General features: G+C 34.1%; 3 protein-coding genes across 3 annotated transcripts; all 3 read right to left on the bottom strand.

Annotated features, from left to right (window-relative positions):
• Positions 1–9,186: 9,186 nt before the first annotated feature.
• Positions 9,187–10,948, bottom strand: LOC120340109 (ESF1 homolog). Its single transcript, XM_039408365.2, has one exon. It carries the CDS (start codon positions 10,944–10,946, stop codon positions 9,189–9,191), a length of 1,758 nt encoding a protein of 585 aa, XP_039264299.1. The 5' UTR covers positions 10,947–10,948; the 3' UTR covers positions 9,187–9,188.
• Positions 10,949–10,958: 10 nt separating this feature from the next.
• LOC120340135 (large ribosomal subunit protein uL10m-like) lies at positions 10,959–12,436 on the bottom strand. Its single transcript, XM_039408396.2, has one exon. The coding sequence runs from the start codon at positions 12,083–12,085 to the stop codon at positions 11,300–11,302; it is 786 nt and encodes a 261-aa protein (XP_039264330.1). The 5' UTR covers positions 12,086–12,436; the 3' UTR covers positions 10,959–11,299.
• On the bottom strand, positions 12,047–14,427 carry LOC120340120 (programmed cell death protein 2-like). Its single transcript, XM_039408377.2, has one exon. It carries the CDS (start codon positions 13,568–13,570, stop codon positions 12,485–12,487), a length of 1,086 nt encoding a protein of 361 aa, XP_039264311.2. The 5' UTR covers positions 13,571–14,427; the 3' UTR covers positions 12,047–12,484.
• Positions 14,428–22,758: the final 8,331 nt, after the last annotated feature.

The following is a 22,758-nucleotide window of genomic DNA, read 5'->3' as shown; positions in this document are numbered from 1 at the left end:
GCAAAATCAATAGATCCTTGTGGAGATGTGCACCTGTTATGCCAACCTAGTTGAGTCAAACGTTTTAATTACTAGTACATCCCTGCGTGCTTCGGTTGTACGTAGTAACGCGCACATTTTTGCGCACATGCATCAAATTCCACTTGATTATTGAGCTATAGGTTTTTGAGCTTTTGTCGTATGATTTCATTCCATAGAATTTGTATGCTGTTCTAAAGAATACTAGTTTCAGCTTTTTCATTCATTCAAACCGCGTGTTGAAAGTAAGTTTTGTAATATTGCGTTTTGGTTTCCAACATCCTTAAATCGGTGATGCCAGTAAATCTGCAATACGAAAAGATCAGTAACATCTGCAAATAAAAACAGCAGTACCCACTCAAATGACAGCTGGGGGATGGATACTCCTAGTATCTGCTCCATTGCGTGCCTCTTACGGTCTTACCAGTTTACATGAGTGTCAATTGGTATCTAAGCTTAGCCAGAGACAAAAAGTTTCGGACTGCAGTTGGCGTGACGAAATGTTTTAAAATATATATTCTACAATAGGATTATTTGATTGCATACTACTGAAAGTTCTGCATTATATGTTTTTTCCCATTGCACTATTCCTTTACTGATATTCGATAATATGACGCTCATCTGACATAGTTCTTAAAGTGTGTAGATAGGTATAATCTTTTCCACGCTGTTCAGTTGGGAATGCGCGAATATATATTGCTAAGAATTGCTAATATTGGTTTGCGATGCGATGAAATCCCATCTTGGCATTTCTGCCTCTCGCAATTGCTGCGTATACTTCTCGGATAAGTTCTGTGGCGTGGTTATCAAATAAAAAAAAAACATGGGAGCACTTTTTCTAATACTATTAAACCTTGACATTTTGTGAAAACTTTTTACCATTCAAACTTTTTTTTGAAACATCCCCAGCAACCACAATTAATTCTGTTATTAAACTTCCGATACAAACACATAGAATCATCAACAGATGCATATCACCAAGTAGATATTTCTGAATTGATCTTTATTTTACCATTTTTCATGTAATTCTTTTTGGTAAACCTGTTATCTATCGTAAATACAGCACATTTGACAATGTTGTAGTGTGACTTTTTTGGCCTCGCATTTTTGATATTTCTAGTTAGAGCTCTTGGGGCTCTGTCAAACAAAGTTACATACATAATATTGGTTGTAAATTGCAAAACATGATCATGTTGTTGGAATAACTTGACATTTTACCACTCGTAAATCATTTTATACCCGTATTCATGGTTGAGAATATTATTATTAATGAAATCATAAAATTTAAAAATCCGTTTTCGTGAATTTTTTTTGTAGCTGAATTCCAGGGACAGCATGACAACAGGCAAGAGAAGCACGGTCGCCTCTTCTAGTTTATGACAGGGTTTCTTAAAAGGGGACCCCGTCCTCCTTGGAAGCCGCTGATCGGTTATCTGGAAGCACGAACAAACAGATGGAAATGCGAATATATAATAACAATATATTTTTATAGAAGAGAAAAAGCAAAAGTGTTGAGAGTCTTTGGTAGTTTGAAAAGCATTGGCATGGAACATAAGAATGAACTACATTCTTTCCCAGGGAAATAATATAGAATGTAGCAATTTTCTCATTCTTGTTCTCGTGATATCATTATCTTTCACTGCGTCGTCGTGATCATCCCGCTGCATAACAATTCTCGCTAACAAATAATTGACTGTTCTCCACCGGGTGTATATTCACTTGAACTACTGGCGATTGCATTAGCAGGCTTGTATTGTTAATTGCAACAAAACGGGTATTTTGAAATAGTACTCTTTATTTTACGCGTAGGTTTCGACAGTATTTCCATGTATATGGGTCGCGACCCAAAGCTGGGCTCAACAAATGCCTAAAAGTTATTGATTTTATTTCCTAGTAAATTTGGTGCTTGCGTAGTTTGTGCACCAAGATTGCGCACATCATGAACATAGTATTGAAACATGTTATGGTTCAGGTTGTGCGTCATTATGATGTACAGGTTTGAGGAAAAACACTGATACAAATATCTCAACAAATACCTAAAAGTTATTGATTTTATTTCCTAGAAATTTGGTGCTTGCGTAGTTTGTGCACCAAGATTACGCACAATCTGAACATAAAATTGTAACAGGTTATGGTTCAGGTTGTGCGTTATTATGATGCACAGGTTTGACGAAAAACACTAATATAAATATCGAGCCGTAAAAAATTGCTCAAGGCTGCAAACTCCACACCCATGTAGAAATGATTGGCAATGCCCCCAAGATGAATAATCACAAATACAAAAAACTTTATGTCTGAAATCAAAGTTGGGCCGAAAAGTTCCCCTTATCTGCCAGACTAATATACGGCTGCTAATATTGCTATGAAACAAGCTTTGTCGCAATGCTATTACTAATTATTTCGTCATAGAACAAAGAGAAAAGCGCGCGAGCGTACTCTATATTTATGTAGTTAGGAAATGTGTTGGCTACGGTATCTGGTGATTTGTCGTTGGATATTCAATTATTTTTTGTCAATTTGGAATGTTGAAAAAAACGTCGGAATTTTCATCCATACAAAAAAAATGCAAAATTACCAGTCTTAAACTCCGCTTGGAAAAGCAGGGTAGTATGCTTCAAGAGTAAAACACTGAATCAGAAAAACGCACACGAGCAAGCACTAAGGTCGTGGGCTAATTTAATGATTTACTGACGGGATATTTTTTTACTGGTATATCCAACGAAGTCTTGGAGTTTTTATTCAACGCCGAAATAATGCATTCACGATAATAATATCAATATGCTTTCCGAAGTCTTTAATGCTAATAATATTGTCCAATATAGCTTTAAAAAAACAAGATCTCGTATGCTGATGATTGCGAACATTGCAAGAACGGGTTCGCATGAACCTCCTGTATTCCACTGCTTTTCACCTGTCGCCGATGATCGCATATTAACGTTTTGTTTCGGGAATTGTTTGTTCAACTGAACGCACAGTTTTGCAAGAAACAAAATTAAGCTAAACTTGGATGTCTGCCGCGGGACAAAAACTAGTTAGTATTTGAACAAAGATGAATTGGCAGAAAGATTTACCAACATGAGGATGCCGGCCAAAAATAATCACACTGACAACGAAATTCAGCGATTATAACAAAAAAATTTCAATCAACGTTTATGCCTATTAGAGAGTGTTTTCGAGAGATGGCGCTTACAATATGGTTTAAATGTTTAGAAACATTATTTTTACTAAAACTATTTGACCACGTTCCGCTTACAGGAGGCTCAGTCTGTCGCAGCGTTCGTGGGACTTATTTACGATCATTGCAACTAAGCTTCTCGGAAGACATAATGGCCATTAAGTTGGTGGTTCGAAAACAAATAAGTAACACGCAAAACAACGAAAAACGAAGTATTGTTTACGATGATGGTTGAATATCTGTCTGAGGGTTTAGACAAATTTCATTCCTTACGTCATTGTTAACTCATTGCTGATGCTGATAGGTCGATTTTATGGGTAAAGAAACAAAGATATATATATATTGATTAACATCCACACTGAAACTTACTTATTCAATTTCAGATGACATGGAACACTGGTTTCAATATTATTATCACTTTTTACGTATAGGGATGGGTGGCCAACCTGCTTTCGACTGCGATCGACTAAAATTTTCAAAATAGATCGCGATCGACTGATCGGGAATAAGGTCCTAGACAAAAACGAACGGGCACTGAATATTCAGATAACTGCACACACACATACATAAAATTCCACCGCTGAAAATAAGAAAGCTTTGTGGACACATTATTATTATAAATCGACACAAAATTTGTATTTTCTATGTTATATTTAGATTGTTGATTTGATTATTCAATTGTACCCGGAGTAAATATTTTTATAAGTATTCATGTATATATTATCCAAACAGAGAAAAATAAATATTCTCAAACCATGAATGTTACATGACTGTAACTTCAGTATCTAATTTACAATTTGTTCCTTCCTTTTTGTTCGAGGAGTTGACAGTCAAATGAAAGTGACGGAGGAATTCCTCGACGTTCTGAGCTTAAAAACTACAACAACAGGAAGGGACATAAAAGAAGCTGCGATAGAATACTTGAAAGATCATAAACTTGGTGTGAAACGTCTCATAGACATCGCAACAGATGGAGCAGCGTCGATGATTGGAAAAATATCTGAGCTGTTACTTTGATTCGCAAACATATCAAACGCTTGGAGGGATGCTCCATTTCTGGAGCGGAGATGTTTGTTTGTCATTGTTTTTGCACTTGGAAAACTTATGTGCTCAAGCACTGAATATGTCACATGTGGTGACAGTCGTAGTCAAAGCAGTCAATTTGATTAAAAAAAGCCCTTTGAAACATCATCAGTTTAAAGAGTATTATAATGAACAGTGCTGCGATATTCCTGAATTCGGTGATGAACAATGGCTTCCGGATCTTTGCTTTCTAACTGATATAACAAAAAAGGTAAATGAACGCAATCAGAACCTTCAAGGTGAAAACAAATTAATTACAGACTGTTATGAAGATATACAGGCGTTTATCACAAAACTTGAACTGTATAAAGCTCAATTTGAATTGAAGAAAGCAGTTCATTTTCCTTTACTAAATAGCTTCGACAGCATTAATAAGGATTTCTGTAAATATTGCAACGAAGTCGCAAAGTTGTTGAAAGCATTTGAAGAGAAATTCGCATACCAACAATAGGGATTTCTGTGAATATTGCCACGAAGTCGCAAAGTTGTTGAAAGCATTCAAAGAGAGATTCGCCTACTTGCAAAAATTCGACAGTCTCTTTAAAATTTTTATGTGTCCATTTGCCATTCGGGTAGAAGAGACGCGAGAATATATATGCAACTTGAATTGATCGATGTCCAGTCGAGTACGGAACTGAAAGAGATAGAAAACTTGAATTCTACAGTGAGTATGTCGACGAAGATAAGTTTCCCATCCTCAGACAAATGGCAATGCGTATTGCGGCGGCAATAGGAACAACATATTTGTGCGAATCTTTCTTTTCAAAATTGAAAACTTTTTTTTTTTTTTTTTTTTGGCGATTATATTCTTTACGTAACAGAATTTATTGTGAGTCACGTTTAGACCAAAATATATTATATTCTAACAAGTATAAAATTCACAATAACTCGCTTAATGAGAATATAATTTAATATAATTAGACAAATTGCAACAAAACATATTAAACAACAAAAAAATATTAAACAGTTGAGCAATGACATTCAAAAGCAAGTTTTGCACTAGTTGAAAGGAATAATTGCTGACTTTTTTTTTTCTTTCGATTTTTTATGCCAAAGTATAATATTGCTTGAAAGTTGGGCAGTTTGCGTAAAAGTTGAGTTGAATTTCATGGTCTTTGTGTTCAGTAATCCGCATAATTGTTGGGCATAATCAAATCCAGGGGTTTGATTTAGTGACGCTCAAATTCTAACGTAAATCGGAACTGGGCTGGTGTTTAAGTTTGATAAAAACGTTTGCGGCCCGCAATGAATTTCCTCATGTGAAAGTGGCCCGCGACACTAAAAAGGTTGGACATGCCTGGTCTAGACCCGCGATATTCGGCACTTCATTTTTAAACCTTGGCAGCGGAAAAACTTGCATTTTTACGTGATAATATGCTTTATCGGGCTTGCCCATACTCAAATACTGTATGTGTATATTGTATTTTGCGCATGTAAAGTACTGTATGCTTCCTGTTGTAAAACACACAACTGGTTCAAGGCAATTTTGGGTGGTATTTCAATAAAATTTACTCAACATCAGACGCGATCGACTGCTCGAGACGTGGCGATCGTGTTGTGTTCGATCGTGTTGGCCACCCCTGGTATAGGGCACCAAAGTCTGAAGTGCTTAATTAAGTCTTCTGGAAGGCATGATCCGGACCAGATGGAAGTAGCCTACATCTTGATTATCGGGATGTATTGCAAAACAAAATTAGAATTATTGTGAGTAAAGGCTGAATCGAAATTATAATGAGCTTAATTTGTAATTGATCTTTCTACGAATTGCCCAATTTGTATGATAATATAGTTGGCCAGAACATTTGAATTATTTCAAAATAATTCGATTCGAAATGATTATTTTAAAAGTAAAAACAATTGTTCACATAATTGAGAATATCGAACATTGAAGAATTCGAAGCGAAGATTCGTTTCGTCACAATAAAAGTTATGGTATTTTCCCTCAATTATGAACTAAATTAGAGTTTTTAGAAGCAGGAATGTTCCTTTGTGTGAGGTGGGAATTCTGTTTTTATTTTATACTGGAACACGTTAATATGAAATTTGGCAGTATACGTCCAATAATTGACTGGTGTATCAGTGGTTCGCTAACATATTATGCTTTCGGTACGAACTCAGGCATCCCTGGTACCCCGATATTTCTCAAAATAAATGCGTGAGTTCGGTCAGGATTGAAATGGCCAATGACATCTCCCTGCTTGTTTGTGTTTATAAAATCCTTTAAAAATACACGTGAATAGCAGACGGGACCTGCTTTTCCATGCTCCGAAGAATAGCAAAACGATGACGTAGTTCATTACCAGTCTAGCAAACAGCCATGAGTTTTTCAACAATACCATAAACATAACATAGGACTACATGATAAAAATAAATTAGCCTAATATTATATTTACTAATGTATTTAGCGTACATTAACATGAACCCGTAACCAAAGTTAAATTTTTCAGAAGATGCGAAAATACACGTCTACACCACGCTTTTGACTTTCGTGTCATTTCCGCATTTTGAGAGAAAGTAATATAGGCGCAAACAAGCAGGGTGTTTCCCCCAGCATCGATTGACTCCTTGTTTATTGCCGTAACAACGACCAATCAGCAATAAGTCAATAATGGCGTAACAATTACAATTTGTGCAGTCGCTCAGACAAATATTCTAGAATGGTTGTAAACATTGCCATATTTTCGTGTTTTTTTGTGTTTTAAGAAAACAGTAGTAAACCAAATAACTCAATTGTCATTATGTTTTTCGAGGACATTTAGTTTAGTTGCAATAATTAAAAATTGATACCGCAAACGCTGAGATAAACTAGTCTAAAATTATCTATCAGTACCTGTAGGCGGCACATGATTTAATGTTTTGAATGGAAATGATAGTTTTAAACATGCGAGCCAGTGGTTAAGCACTAACTCTCCAAAACTATCTTAAAGTATGTGTTCAAAAATTTGCAATGGTAAAGTACAGGGAGAATTTTTCAATGGTCATGGGTCGGGGAAACGTCCACATGCATAATAATAACTATTAGAAAATTAACTGCTTTTCTTTATAAAATGTACATAATATTAATATTGCACTTGTCCAGTGTGTAAGCACGTCAGAAGGTATTGGTAGTGAATCTTGAAAACGTTAATTAAGCAAGCCAAGAAGTCCGTTGAAAATAACTATATTTTTAATAGTCAACAATTGATAGAGATTTCACGTGTGTTATGTAAACGTTTAAGTAGAAAATACATTTGAGTGCGAAAAGCACTGCGTCTAGTTTTAGTTAAAATGTAGTTAGACTTTACCAGGTATTGCAAAATGAGCGGAACAAAGTATAATGGCGATTATCTTAGGTATGGCTTTATACATACGACAATGAATGGCGAAGTTGTACCGCAATGTGTTTTATATTTTGAAAATCCGAGCAGTGACGCTTACAGCGCCATCTTAAAAAAAAGTACCCTGCCCATCAGAATGCATGTGGCCTTTTTAAAGCAAAAAACATTCTTGAAAAGAAGAGAGTTGCAGTATGAATTCCTTTTTTTAGTCGCCTCCTGTAGATAGTAGAAGCTTCTTTGAAATTGCTAATATGATTGCGAAGCGAAAAAAACACCTAACGTAGGAAAAACGTTGATAAAACCATTTATTTCAAAGTCATCGAGGCATCGTTTTATAAGATCAACTTCGATTGAAGAAGATATGTTGCTTTGCAAACCTCCCGAGACGACTTTTAAATCTGAAGATGTGCAGCTTGTCGCTGCATTTTTTTTTTGAAAAAATAAATTAAAATGGGAGAAACTTGTAGGTGTCTGCACTAATGGTGCGCGGCAACACTAAGATCTCGAAGTGAAATCATCGCCAGAGAAAAACTACGACGGTATTGGATATCGCACTATGTAATCCATCCACGGGCTATGGCTTTCAAGACCCTATCTACTGCGATGAAAGATAAGCTTGCGATAATAATAAGAACCGTCAACTTCATTAAAACAAGTGCCGTCAATACAAGTGTTTGCCAAGTTCTGTAAGGAGATGGATTGTAATTACGAGAATCTGCAGAAATGAGCCTATGCTATTTCTTGAAGCCGAAAGAAAACACGATCTCCTACTGTCATTTAGATCAGATTAATTGTGGAAATTTTTGAATTAAAATTTCTTTTACATTGTAAAAAAAAAATAACCGTATAACTGACTACGATCACATTCGTACTTTCATAGCGAAGCTTGAATTATAGTATCGTCGAGCTCAAAAGGAAACGCGGCAACATTTCCCAATTCGACACTGTCCTTCAAATCAAACTGGACGGCGATATTGTCCCCCAACTTCGACTTTTGATACAAGAATTTGGACACAATTTTTCAAACTTGAACAACACAGAACTTCCGGAATGGAGACTAACAAGAGATCCATTTCGCCTCGACGAAGAGGAATTTTTGGATATGAAGTTCGATTCATCTACAAAAGACGACTTCGAAGCCATGCCATTAACAGACTTCTGGGCAAAAAATGTACGCATATACAAGAGAGTAGGTTGCGTAACGAAACACACTCTTCCACCGTTTTCATCTACCTATCCAGATGCACTCTTTTAACTGATGTTATTTGTGAACCCAAAAGGCTCTTGACCGACAAGCAAAAACAAACTCGTTGTCCGACCGTAACGTGCATAGGCGTGATTGCGCGAATGCTCTGATCAATCATGGAACGGGGATAGACTTTCACTACAGAGTCCTAAAAACGCCGCTCCAGGGCGGACCATTCTGAAACACTTTCCGACATCCCAGAAACAACAAATTAGCATTTAATTATGACCCGTTATGAAATTGCTCATCTAATATTTACCGTCCGGAATACAAAAGGTCATCTCAATGTAACAGGGAATGTAGGGAAGAAACAAGAGAAACCCCCATACAACTACAGAAAGTGTCAATTTTAGGATTTATTTGAATTTTTTATTTTCTTACCAAATAGCGCAGACTTAGATTTGACAGAGTTAAGAAGTGCATCAACATCATTTGATTCAACTCTATCAGGGGCCTTCACACAGTCAGTATTACTACTGCTTTCAACTCTTGATTGTCTTTCTTGAATTAGTTTTTCCATCGCATCAGTTTTACGATACATAGAACTTGATCTATCTATTGCAAAGTTTGATTTTTGGTACACAGCAGAAAATCTTTCATCATTAACATCAATTTCAAATTCAGGATTTGTTTCTTCATCTCCCAACATAATCATTTCTAATTCTGCCTTACTAGTTTCTTCACCATTGTCTATTGAAATAGGTTTTTCTTTCTTTTGTTTCTCTTTCAACAAATCTTGTTTGACAGTTGGTATCAGGTCAGGTTCCCAGGTAACTTCCATATCAATGTCATCTTTTTCATCTTCAGATCCAAGAAGCAGTTTTCGATACATTTCCATACGCTCCTTGTCTTCCATATCACCCCTCCGCTGAAGCGAGTTACTATTCATATTTGAATTACTCCTATTCATAGATTGAGATTCGTCACCACCTTCAGAGTCGCTACTACTCGATGCCAAAAAGTCGCGAACATCCATATTTTCTAACTCATCTTTTGTAAACTTCCCCTTTGTCAAAGCAGTTCTTTTATGATCAGTTTCATCCCAAGTCAAGTTAACTTTGGTTTGATTGAGGGCAGCAGTTATGAAAGATATTGGTTTGTATTTAGCCAAATCTGGCATAGAAGCTGCAGTTTCTTTTGGCGGAAAATCGTTAAACTCCATTCCATCAGGAATAAATCTTAAATCAATTTTAGAACAACTTGTCTCAAATTCAGTACCATCACATTCTTGATAAATTTTCTCTGCAGTAGCCATGGAATCACATTCAATGACTGCATAATAATATTTCAATCTGTTTAGTTGATACTGTCTCAATTTCTCCATGTTAAATTGTTCACCTTCTTCTTTGTGCCATTCTTCCTCTAACTCATCCTGTTTCATTTCTTTTAATTCTGCGGGTCCCATTTTTTCTTCCTCTGCAATTCTCTTTGATCCATATTCAGATGGATAAATAGTGATGCTTTTGATAGATCCACCAGAAGGCTTGAATGAATCTAGTAATACAAACAAATCCGCTGCATGGACTCTGTCCCAGTCCATACCACACAAAGCAAGTCTGTTACTCGTTTCCTCTGATCTCGGCGCCATATTGTCCATCTCTCCCCAGTCATGATCAAGAATATTACTATTATTCAATGCCTGATCAACTTCATTTTCTTCATCTGAGCTTGATTCAACATTCCCTTTACCTCTTGCGAGATCAATGTCAGAATCTTCATCCTCCGAGCTAAAATAACTAGAATCGCTATCAGAATCATTTATTCTGTCTTTACTGGCTGGCACTTTATGATCTTCACCTTTTTGCTCAATGTCATGTTCATTCTGAAATTCATGTCCACCCAGTTGTTTTTTTAGTGCCGCACGAGTTTTTATTCGTTCTTTATGAATTCGTTTTCTTTCCGCTTTCGATAGATGATAAAATTTTCTCAAATTTTTTGATGTGCTTTCTTTGATTGGTCGACCTCGTTTGTCAACAGTGAAATGTTCCCGAAAGCTCTTTTTAGTAAACACCCCATGAAAACGATTATCAATCTGAATTTTACGTTGTTTTTGTCGTATGGGGCGAAATCGATGATCACGTTTTACTATTTCAAATCGTTCATCCATGATATTTTGAAATCTAAAAATGCAAAAAAAATACAATGAATTAGCAGCCAGTCATTTTTTTCATGTGTCTCTTAAATATAACAGTTGACAATTACTCTGATAAGATATCCTGCAGATTTGGTTAACAACATTTGAATTTAAAACACCAAATACAAGTCACATATTTCATCAATGCTTTCTATATGATTAAGTTCCAGAAGGTCATCACACTCAAACCAAAGTTATACTTAAAATTTGACAGTGATAGCACTATATAAAATTTCAGAATGTTGCTGTAGGTAGCCAATTGGATATTAAACAAATTCTATTAATCCTTTGTTGAGAAAAGTAATAATTCTGAAAAGAATGATTAATCAAACTTGGGTGTCAGTCTTCTCATCTTGAATATACTGGGACAATAAACTAGCAGTTTCTGTTTGATTTCGTTGCAATAAATTATGTGTGGATGAAGAATGACTCGTTAAAATGAAAGACAATTGACTATGTAAGTTGTCAATTGGTGGTAATTTGCTGTAGTCTATCATTTGCCTAGCACTCATTGCATGGTCATCAATGATCCCACCTAGCAAAGCCACATAAGGATTCTTATTGGATATTTTTAAAAGGTCTATTATGTTTGTACCCTCCGAATAAACCGTTAAAGTTCGACCTTGATACAAACTAAGAAGGTTTTCTAAGCGAGTGTTCTTTAGGACATGTTGCATTACATGATTTGGAAATTCATCAAGAAAAATATTAATTTTCTTTAGTTCATGACGCATTCGGTAAAATTCAGTTATTTCCATTTGAGCTTGTAAAAATACTACTATCATTTTGCTCTTGTTCATTGCTTCTGTGGCTTCTTGATGTAAAACAACATCGAGTCCATGAAGTCTATCGTCCTCTTTATGCTGTTCTTCAGGTTCATAATCAGAACGTCCAAAACGAGGTAAAGTGATCATCATCATCTTTTTTCTCCATTTGTTTTCAGGCCTTGCTTCCCAATAATACCTGTATCGCTTTATAATTGTAAATGGCAGAATTACCTTGGAACTAGTAAATGATTTTAATACAGCACAGAGAGCCATTCTCATTCTACATAATACATTAAAAATCAAATGTTCTGCAGAAAACAAAAAAGTCAATCGGTTTAATAACATAATTCTAAGTTGAATGCAAATCCCAATAATGCCATAGCAACTGGTTTTTAATAGACATACAAATGTAGATGAACAAAATTAATATTGATGATTTTAATTATAAATAAATTTATGCAAATGTAGAAGCTGCATTGATTTCAACTAAAGAAATAAATCCACCCCAAGTTTCAATTTTTTTCCGAAGTACCGGAATTATTACATTATGTAATGTGAAAACCAAATAATGCCACATGCAAAGGTTCACAATCTGATGTACCAAACTCTGCTAATTATGACCTATGAGGTGTAAATATCCGCAATTAAAATTCTAGCAAAGTATTGTTGCAGCTCAATGGTTGATGACTTGGCAACCGAAAGGAACGCGATGCGAAAACTGCTTAAGTTCTAATATATATTGTGTTAACTTGTGCATTGTTTTTGACCCTTAAAATAAGATAAATCTGGATCATCTTGATAAATTAAGTATTCTTTTTTAACACTCAAATCACCATCATTTGAACAGTTTTTTGAACATGTATATACAAGGACAGTAGAAAACTCTAGGGAGAAGCTGTCTGTCTGTAAACATGGTAAAAGGGCTGGCATTAATTGCATTTCATACACCCGGAGAGATCCACAGTCAGGACAAATGGGTATTTTATCATTTGATTTTTTCGCATGCAATGGCGTTCCACCATGGCAGTAACGAATAATCTGCTCAGGGCAGATTTGATTAGTTTTCCAGAATTTGTAAAATAGTTTATCATTTTGCTCAGTACGCTCATAACTTTCAGGATTCAATGTGCATTTACCACTGGCAAAATCAGCATATTGTTTCATTTCATCAGAAGAAAGAGAATAATTTTGCTCTCCTTTCTTCGTCTTCTGTGTTAATTTGACACATTCAGTTTCATCATATACATTGATATAATATGCAGGAAGATAAATTTTAGATGGATGTTCCATAGTTGCATTATCATATTTACATGAAATAATGTTCTTGTGATTATTTGAGATCTTCATTTGACTGAGTTTAGTAGAAACATCTTTTTCTTCTGCAACAATTTTTCTAGAACTATTCATATCGCTCTCATCTCCCCATTCAGTTTCGTCACCATCTCCCCATTCATTCTCGTCACCATCCCCCCAAACTTCTTCCGAAACATTTGTGGACTTCTCAATTTCCAAACTGTTTTTATCAGAAATCAGTATTCTTAAAACCGTCCAACCTTTGCTCTTACTCCAACAAGATGAACGAGAACAACTAAATACACACAGTATTCGGTGGTGTGATGAAACATCTAGTGGACAATAGAGATGTGTTACTAAAATTTGGCTATCACCACATAACACACAACTAGGCACAACAGTACCAACCGACTTTGACTGATTTAGATTGACTCTTCCACCAACTCTGTTTACATTTAATGAAATTGTTGATGTTCCAATTTTTTCATCCAGAACACCAAGAAGAACTTGATTTCTTGAAGTAGCCATGGCAGCCATCGGTTATCGATGCTGATATCTCAGATTGTTTGTATAATTATGATTCAATCAATGAGTGTAAGTAATAATATTCTGATATTCTTCCATTTCACACAAAACATTCAGTTTTCATATTAGAGTAAGTTTCATGATTTCCTATAGGTTATATAATTTCTATAATTCGATTTGTCTAGCCTATTTTGACATATAGCAAATGAAAGAAAATTAGAAATTTTGACAGCAGCAAAATATATTAAATTTAACATTTATAATACTGTAATACGGTAGTACTTTGCATAAACTTTATTTTCGAAAGGCTGATTTACTCTCGAACTTTCTATATTTCTTCTAAATCTGTCAATGTTACCGTACCTACAGACTTATGAAAATGTTTCTGCTTATACAGTTATAAGAAGAATTAGTCTACATTACGATAACGTTCAAAATAGATTGTACCGGTAACCGACTAACCTTTAACCACCTGAAATCGGTTAACCATTCCCAGCACTAAACTTTAGTAATTTATTAGTCCACCATGCAGGATGCAGCCATGCGTTAAACCGAAATCTGAAGATATGAAAGGAATTCACTAAAATTTGGTCTTGACATCTCAGGTACGGTACCGATACCCGGTACAAACCACTTTGAAACTGTACACATTTTTCAAAAAAGATTAGTCCATCGCAAATTTTTCTTTTGTGTCATTTAATTTAAATGAATATCACTACGACACTACCCGCACCGTACCGACCTTTTTTTTTTGCCAAATTAAATTCCGGAGCCAATATGGAATTATTGAAATATATATTTTTTTAAGCCAATTATATTGTCAATTTTTTTTTTATACAATTTTTTTTTTGGAAAACAATCGCATGTATTGAGTTTCGATTAGTTGAAAACCTATTCGAAAACCTATCATGCTACTAGGATTTTCTTTTTCGCTGTCTACGTTATGCAAACATGTTGTGTTGTTGTTGTTTTGTTTTATACCAGAGCGACCGAAATAAAATTGATTGATGTATATAGACAAACCTAAATAAAGACAATCTAACTTCCTTTACTTTCAACTCACTGTACCGGTACTCAATCTACTGGTAAGCACCAAAGAATGTAAATAATACCAGTACCGGTACATGAACTGGGGAACACGTGAGACTGAGAACTGAAAGGCGGGGCCAATTTCGCACCAGGAAAAATTGGGCACAAAAAAACAGCAGCTCTAAACAAGAATTTCATTCAAAGAATTATAAACAAAAATTGAAATTAGGTGTAAGTCTATTTCGACTCCGTAATCAGCATAACAATAAAACGAGAATATCGGTCAGAGACCGAAGACTTAGCGATCGTAAGTTAGGGGATCCCCCAAAAAAGCGCTCTTACTCCATCAGCGTTTCCCAAACTGTGTTCCGCGGAACACTAGTGTTCCGCGAGCATCTTCCAAGTGTTCCGTGGGAAAGGGACCAAAATTATGACTAAATTGGTCGCCATGGCTATCTCGGGATCGTGAAGTTGTCGCACAACTGGCGACCAAACATTTTTGGCGAGAGCACGCCAGGATATCTTCTAAACATAATATGTCACGCAGAAATAGAAAGAACACTCCCAACCAGTCTTTGAACTCGGAACAGCAGGGATGAGGTCCACACTCCCTGCTAACATGATTTTGGATGATAATATTGATCCACTTCTTTGTATAAAAAACTTGAGATAACTTAATTATTTAATGATTAAATCTTGCGCCTCTTGGGCGGAAGAAGTTCCTAGTTCCTATGGACTTTTCCCCGACCTTTGACCCTCGGAAAATTATCCATATGCTTTACCATTGCAAAATTGTCAAGGCTATTTTAAGAATGCTTTTGCGAGTTGGCGTCTTTAAAATGGGGTATGTGTTTCAAACAATCATTATGATTCATCGCATACAACAATCTGTTTTTTAAAAGTACCGGTAAAGAATTTCAGGCTAGTCTATCCCAGCTATTTCTACACTAATTTTTATTACTGCAATTAAATTAAAACTCCTAGAAAGACAGAGTGATCATTGAATTATCTGATTTTTATTTAAGTTCCCAAAACACAACTGAAAACTAACGAATAGAGTTCAGAAACGCGAAAACGAGGTAATGTTTACAATCACGCTTGAAAATCTGTCTGAGTGAGAAAAGTGTCTGAGCGGATGCGAAAAGGGGGCATTGTTACGTCACTTTTGCATCTTGGCCAATGTCACGAAGTAAACAAGGAAGTCGATGCTCGGGGAAAGGTCCATTAGGATTTCTGCTGTACATATTCACCTTTCCTCTTCGCCGCACACAAAGGTCAAATTGCTCCTAGCTTCCCGTTCCGCGGTTCTAAGCAGTAAGTAGATGGGCGGCGTGCCTATTTATAATACTATTACATCATATCGAGATTAAAGTATTTAGAAAGTTTACTTCTTTTCACAGATTGTTCTGCATAAGCCTTCACCGGTATATCAATTGTGTACTTTCTATCCCGTACGCCATTATGGCAGCCATCGTGATCCTAGCGAAATTGCGGCGAAATATTTTACCCACAAATCCCAGCAGTGTTCACTTCAAAAATCTGACATTGGAGTGCCATTACCGCGACATATAGAAATATACATTGCTGGGAATCAGAGTGTATTCAAGAAATTCAATTTCGATTTTCTAAAAGATCTCTTATTAGGAGTAGAAATATTTTTATTGTACATTAAAGTATATTAAATTTACTTGTCTTTAGAATTTAAAAAATAAAACGCATCCACATTAGTTCAAAAGATAAAAGGGCGTTTCGACGTATTAATCTGCGATTCTCTAAAATATCCCACATTAGGAGTAGAAATATTTTTATTGTACATTAAAGTAGAATAAATTTACTTGTCTTTATAATTTAGAAAATAATACGCATCCATATTAGTTAAAAAGATATAAAGCGAACATTCTCGAAACTTAGCAAAAAACGTATAAAAGGGCATTTCGACGATATTCATCTGCGATTCTCTAAAATATCCCACATTAGGAGTAGGAATATTTTTATTGTAGATTAAAGTAAATTAAATTGACTTGTTTTTAGAATGTAGAAAACAATGTGCATCCATATTAGTTTGAAAGATATAAAGCAAACAATGTCGATAATTAGCAAAAAATGTATAAAACGGCGTTTCGACGTATTCATATGCGATTCTCTAAAATATCCCACATTAGGAGTAGAAATATTTTGATTGTACATTAAAGTACATTAAATTTACTTGTTTTTAGAATGTAGAAAATAATACGCATCAATATTAGTTCAAAAGATATAAAGCGAACAATCTCGAAACTTAGCAAAAAACGTCTAAAAGGGCATTTCGACGATATTCATATGCGATTCTCTAAAATATCCGACATTAGGAGTAGGAATATTTCTATTGTAGAGTAAAGTAAATTAAATTGACTTGTTTTTAGAATGTAGAAAACCAGGCGCATCCATATTAGTTCAAAAGATATAAAGCAAACAATCTCGATACTTTGCGAAAAACTTATAAAAGGGCGTATCGACGTATTCATCTGCGATTCTCTAAAATATCCCACATTAGGAGTAGAAATATTTTTATTGTACATTAAAGTATATTAAATTTACTTGTCTTTAGAATGTAGAAAATATTACGCATTCATATTAGTTCAAAAGATATGAAGCAAACAATCTCGAAACTTAGCAAAAAACGTAAAGAAGGGCTTTTCTATTCTATTAAATTGCAATTCTCTAAAATGTCCCACATTAGGAGTAGAAATATTTTTATTGTACATTAAAGTACATTAAATGTACTTGTTCTTGTTTTTAAAATGTAGAAAATAATACGCATCCATATTAGTTCAAAAGATATAAAGCAAACAATTTCGAAACTTAGCGAAAAACGTATAAAAGGGCATTTCGACGATATTCATCTGCGATTCTCTAAAATACCCCACATTAGGAGTAAAAATATTTTTGTTGTGTATTAAAGTACAATAAATTTACTTGTCTATGGAATTTAGAAAATAATACGCATCCATATTAGTTCAAAAGATATAAAGAAAACAATCTCGAAACTTAGCAAAAAACGTATAAAAGGGCATTTCGACGATATTCATCTGCGATTCTCTAAAATATCCGACATTAGGAGTAGGAATATTTTTGTAGTAGATTAAAGTAAACTAAATTGACTTGTTTTTAGAATGTAGAAAACCAGGCGCATCCATATTAGTTCAAAAGATATAAAGCAAACAATCTCGATACTTTGCGAAAAACTTATAAAAGGGCGTTTCGACGTATTCATCTGCGATTCTCTAAAATATCCCACATTAGGAGTAGAAATATTTTTATTGTACATTAAAGTATATTAAATTTACTTGTCTTTAGAATGTAGAAAATATTACGCATCCATATTAGTTCAAAAGATATGAAGCAAACAATCTCGAAACTTAGCAAAAAACGTATAAAAGGGCATTTCGACGATATTCATCTGCGATTCTCTAAAATATCCCACATTAGGAGTAGAAATATTTTTATTGTACATTAAAGTATATTAAATTTACTTGTCTTTAGAATTTAGAAAATAATACGCATTCATATTAGTTCAAAAGATATAAAGCAAACAATGTCGATAATTAGCGAAAAACGTAAAGAAGAGCGTTTCTATTCTATTAAATTGCAATTCTCTAAAATGTCCCACATTAGGAGTAGAAATATTTTTATTGTACATTAAAGTACATTAAATGTACTTGTTCTTGTTTTTAAAATGTAGAAAATAATAAGCATCCATATGAGTTCAAAAGATATAAAGCAAACAATCTCGAAACTTAGCAAAAAACGTATAAAAGGGCATTTCGACGATATTCATCTGCGATTCTCTAAAATATCCGACATTAGGAGTAGGAATATTTTTGTAGTAGATTAAAGTAAACTAAATTGACTTGTTTTTAGAATGTAGAAAACCAGGCGCATCCATATTAGTTCAAAAGATATAAAGCAAACAATCTCGATACTTTGCGAAAAACTTATAAAAGGGCGTTTCGACGTATTCATCTGCGATTCTCTAAAATATCCCACATTAGGAGTAGAAATATTTTTATTGTACATTAAAGTATATTAAATTTACTTGTCTTTAGAATGTAGAAAATATTACGCATCCATATTAGTTCAAAAGATATGAAGCAAACAATCTCGAAACTTAGCAAAAAACGTATAAAAGGGCATTTCGACGATATTCATCTGCGATTCTCTAAAATATCCCACATTAGGAGTAGAAATATTTTTATTGTACATTAAAGTACATTAAATGTACTTGTTCTTGTTTTTAAAATGTAGAAAATAATACGCATCCATATTAGTTCAAAAGATATACAGCAAACAATCTCGAAACTTAGCGAAAAACGTATAAAAGGGCATTTCGACGATATTCATCTGCGATTCTCTAAAAAACCCCACATTAGGAGTAAAAATATTTTTGTTGTGTATTAAAGTACAATAAATTTACTTGTCTATGGAATTTAGAAAATAATACGCATCCATATTAGTTCAAAAAATATAAAGAAAACAATCTCGAAACTTAGCAAAAAACGTATAAAAGGGCATTTCGACGATATTCATCTGCGATTCTCTAAAATATCCGACATTAGGAGTAGGAATATTTTTGTAGTAGATTAAAGTAAACTAAATTGACTTGTTTTTAGAATGTAGAAAACCAGGCGCATCCATATTAGTTCAAAAGATATAAAGCAAACAATCTCGATACTTTGCGAAAAACTTATAAAAGGGCGTTTCGACGTATTCATCTGCGATTCTCTAAAATATCCCACATTAGGAGTAGAAATATTTTTATTGTACATTAAAGTATATTAAATTTACTTGTCTTTAGAATGTAGAAAATATTACGCATCCATATTAGTTCAAAAGATATGAAGCAAACAATCTCGAAACTTAGCAAAAAACGTATAAAAGGGCATTTCGACGATATTCATCTGCGATTCTCTAAAATATCCCACATTAGGAGTAGAAATATTTTTATTGTACATTAAAGTACATTAAATGTACTTGTTCTTGTTTTTAAAATGTAGAAAATAATACGCATTCATATTAGTTCAAAAGATATACAGCAAACAATCTCGAAACTTAGCGAAAAACGTATAAAAAGGCATTTCGACGATATTCATCTGCGATTCTCTAAAATACCCCACATTAGGAGTAAAAATATTTTTGTTGTGTATTAAAGTACATTAAATTTACTTGTCTATGGAATTTAGAAAATAATACGCATTCATATTAGTTCAAAAGATATAAAGAAAACAATCTCGAAACTTAGCAAAAAACGTATAAAAGGGCATTTCGACGATATTCATCTGCGATTCTCTAAAATATCCGACATTGGGAGTAGGAATATTTTTGTAGTAGATTAAAGTAAACTAAATTGACTTGTTTTTAGAATGTAGAAAACCAGGCGCATCCATATTAGTTCAAAAGATATAAAGCAAACAATCTCGATACTTTGCGAAATATTTATAAAAGGGCGTTTCGACGTATTCATCTGCGATTCTCTAAAATATCCCACATCAGGAGTAGAAATATTTTTATTGTACATTAAAGTATATTAAATTTACTTGTCTTTAGAATGTAGAAAATATTACGCATCCATATTAGTTCAAAAGATATGAAGCAAACAATCTCGAAACTTAGCAAAAAACGTAAAGAAGGGCTTTTTTATTCTATTAAATTGCAATTCTCTAAAATGTCCCACATTAGGAGTAGAAATATTTTTATTGTACATTAAAGTACATTAAATGTACTTGTTCTTGTTTTTAAAATGTAGAAAATAATACGCATCCAAATTAGTTCAAAAGATATAAAGCAAACAATCTCGAAACTTAGCGAAAAACGTATAAAAGGGCATTTCGACGATATTCATCTGCGATTCTCTAAAATACCCCACATTAGGAGTAAAAATATTTTTGTTGTGTATTAAAGTACAATAAATTTACTTGTCTATGGAATTTAGAAAATAATACGCATTCATATTAGTTCAAAAGATATAAAGCAAACAATGTCGATAATTAGCGAAAAACGTAAAGAAGGGCGTTTCTATTCTATTAAATTGCAATTCTCTAAAATGTCCCACATTAGGAGTAGAAATATTTTTATTGTACATTAAAGTACATTAAATGTACTTGTTCTTGTTTTTAAAATGTAGAAAATAATACGCATCCATATTAGTTCAAAAGATATAAAGCAAACAATCTCGAAACTTAGCGAAAAACGTATAAAAGGGCATTTCGACGATATTCATCTGCGATTCTCTAAAATATCCCACATTAGGAGTAGAAATATTCTGTGACTTATGTATCTAAAGCATTACTTTTACCGGGTTTCTGCGAAAAATGAGACCTAGCCGGAAAATTAGACCTCGTTTTAATTTAAAATGATTTCAATATAAGCCCACAACTTAAAACAAGACCTAGTCAATAGGGCCAAATAACAACAAATTTTTCCTACTCGTTTTAAATGATTAATAATCTGTGATTGGCAATTATTTTAAACGCGGTATTTAAAGATAAATAGATATCGTTTTTATTTTACTTTCAGGTATTTGAAAATCTCCCCCCCCCCCAAAGATATAATAAAATAAACATTCAAATATCTTTTTTAATGACATTCGTTTTTTTTTTTGAAATATGAAGTGCTCTGCGCATGTACCAAGATTGAGACGTTCCATGAATAATAGGTAAAATAGCAATGCATTCTTAAATAAGGCCACCAATATTTACTGGACTCATAATGTGAATATCGCAAGCATCCAATTTCGGATGCTGTAGTGCAAATTAAAATTTAAAAGCGTTTAACTAGAATTTATGACCACCCAACATAACTTACACACTTTCATTTTTGACCTAATACATGAGTACATTGTTTCATGCTGTATTTTTTATTTACAATGCGGTAGAAGTAGTATCGTTACATAAATTAGCACACATTAAAGGTTCAAGGAACCCACAACAATCAGCCACAACAGTATAACACTAAATTAAATTGGATAGTGGCGTATAGAAATAATGTACAATCAGAATTGGATATGAATATTATGAAAAGTGGAAGAAAACATGTTTAATCGACACATGTAAAATCGGTATCTTAAAAAGTCCATCAAATATGTAACAATACTAATATACAGTTGTGTTAGTTTGAACTGAAATACACGTGATCTGCTGGCTCTTGCCGTCGTCAAAGTCGTCAAATGGACCCCGATCTCGATGCGTGGTTGCGAACAAACATACATTACTCCAAATAGTGGACAAAAGTTTACTGAAATAAGGTTTGTGAAATATCTTCATAACTGCAATTTTTAGTTTTCAACATAACAAATATGATGACGGCTCATTCAATATAACCTGGTCTATATATTTCTTGACAGACAATTTTTTGGATATGAATGATAAGCCTAGGTCCGAACTGTTTTTTATTATTTCTGGATTATGGAATGGGATCATTGGAGTCGCGTGAAATGCTTTGCGGCACCGGTGTCTCAAAAATGTCGTGTCCCACTTGTCGCCGTGTACCATGTGTACCACGTGTCCCACTTGTCCCACGTGTCGCACTTGTCCCACATGTCCCACTTGTACCACGTGTACCACTTGTTCCACGTGTCCCACTTGTCCCACGTGTACCACGTCTACCACTTGTCCCACGTGTCCCACTTACGGGTAAGGATTATCATATTTTTCAATTTCCAATTTTGAATGAAAGCGAGTCAACACTGTTTTTGTAAATTTAGAATTGTCGAACCAGATAAGTACGACTGGTAAATTTTGTATTCTATGTAAATTTTGCGAGATATTGGGAGCGGGGAAACATATTATTTTGACCACGTAGAAATGCCATTATTGCAGATTTATTCAAGTATTTAGTATCAGTGTTTATTCCAAAGCTGAGTTACGTTAATTCTCAACACTGAGTATTAGAGAGATTACCAATTTGCGGAGTTTTTAATTATTATTATTTAATACGAAAGTAACACGGACACGATATAAAATTAAAAGCATAAAAAAGTCAACTATCATCTTCACATATATCGCATTCCGAGGTCAGTAATACTGTTCGCTTCAAATTGGGAAATTAGTTTACAAACTGTGATACAAATCCTACAAAAAAGATAAAAAGCAGCATAGAATTAATTTGTGTTATGAATGCACTCCTTAATAGTTGTC

Source organism: Styela clava, chromosome 1 (genome assembly GCF_964204865.1).
Source record: "Styela clava chromosome 1, kaStyClav1.hap1.2, whole genome shotgun sequence".
Lineage (NCBI taxonomy): Eukaryota > Metazoa > Chordata > Ascidiacea > Stolidobranchia > Styelidae > Styela > Styela clava.
The sequence above is the reverse complement of the archived record's forward strand: the minus strand, read 5'-3'. Positions and strand labels throughout refer to the sequence as shown.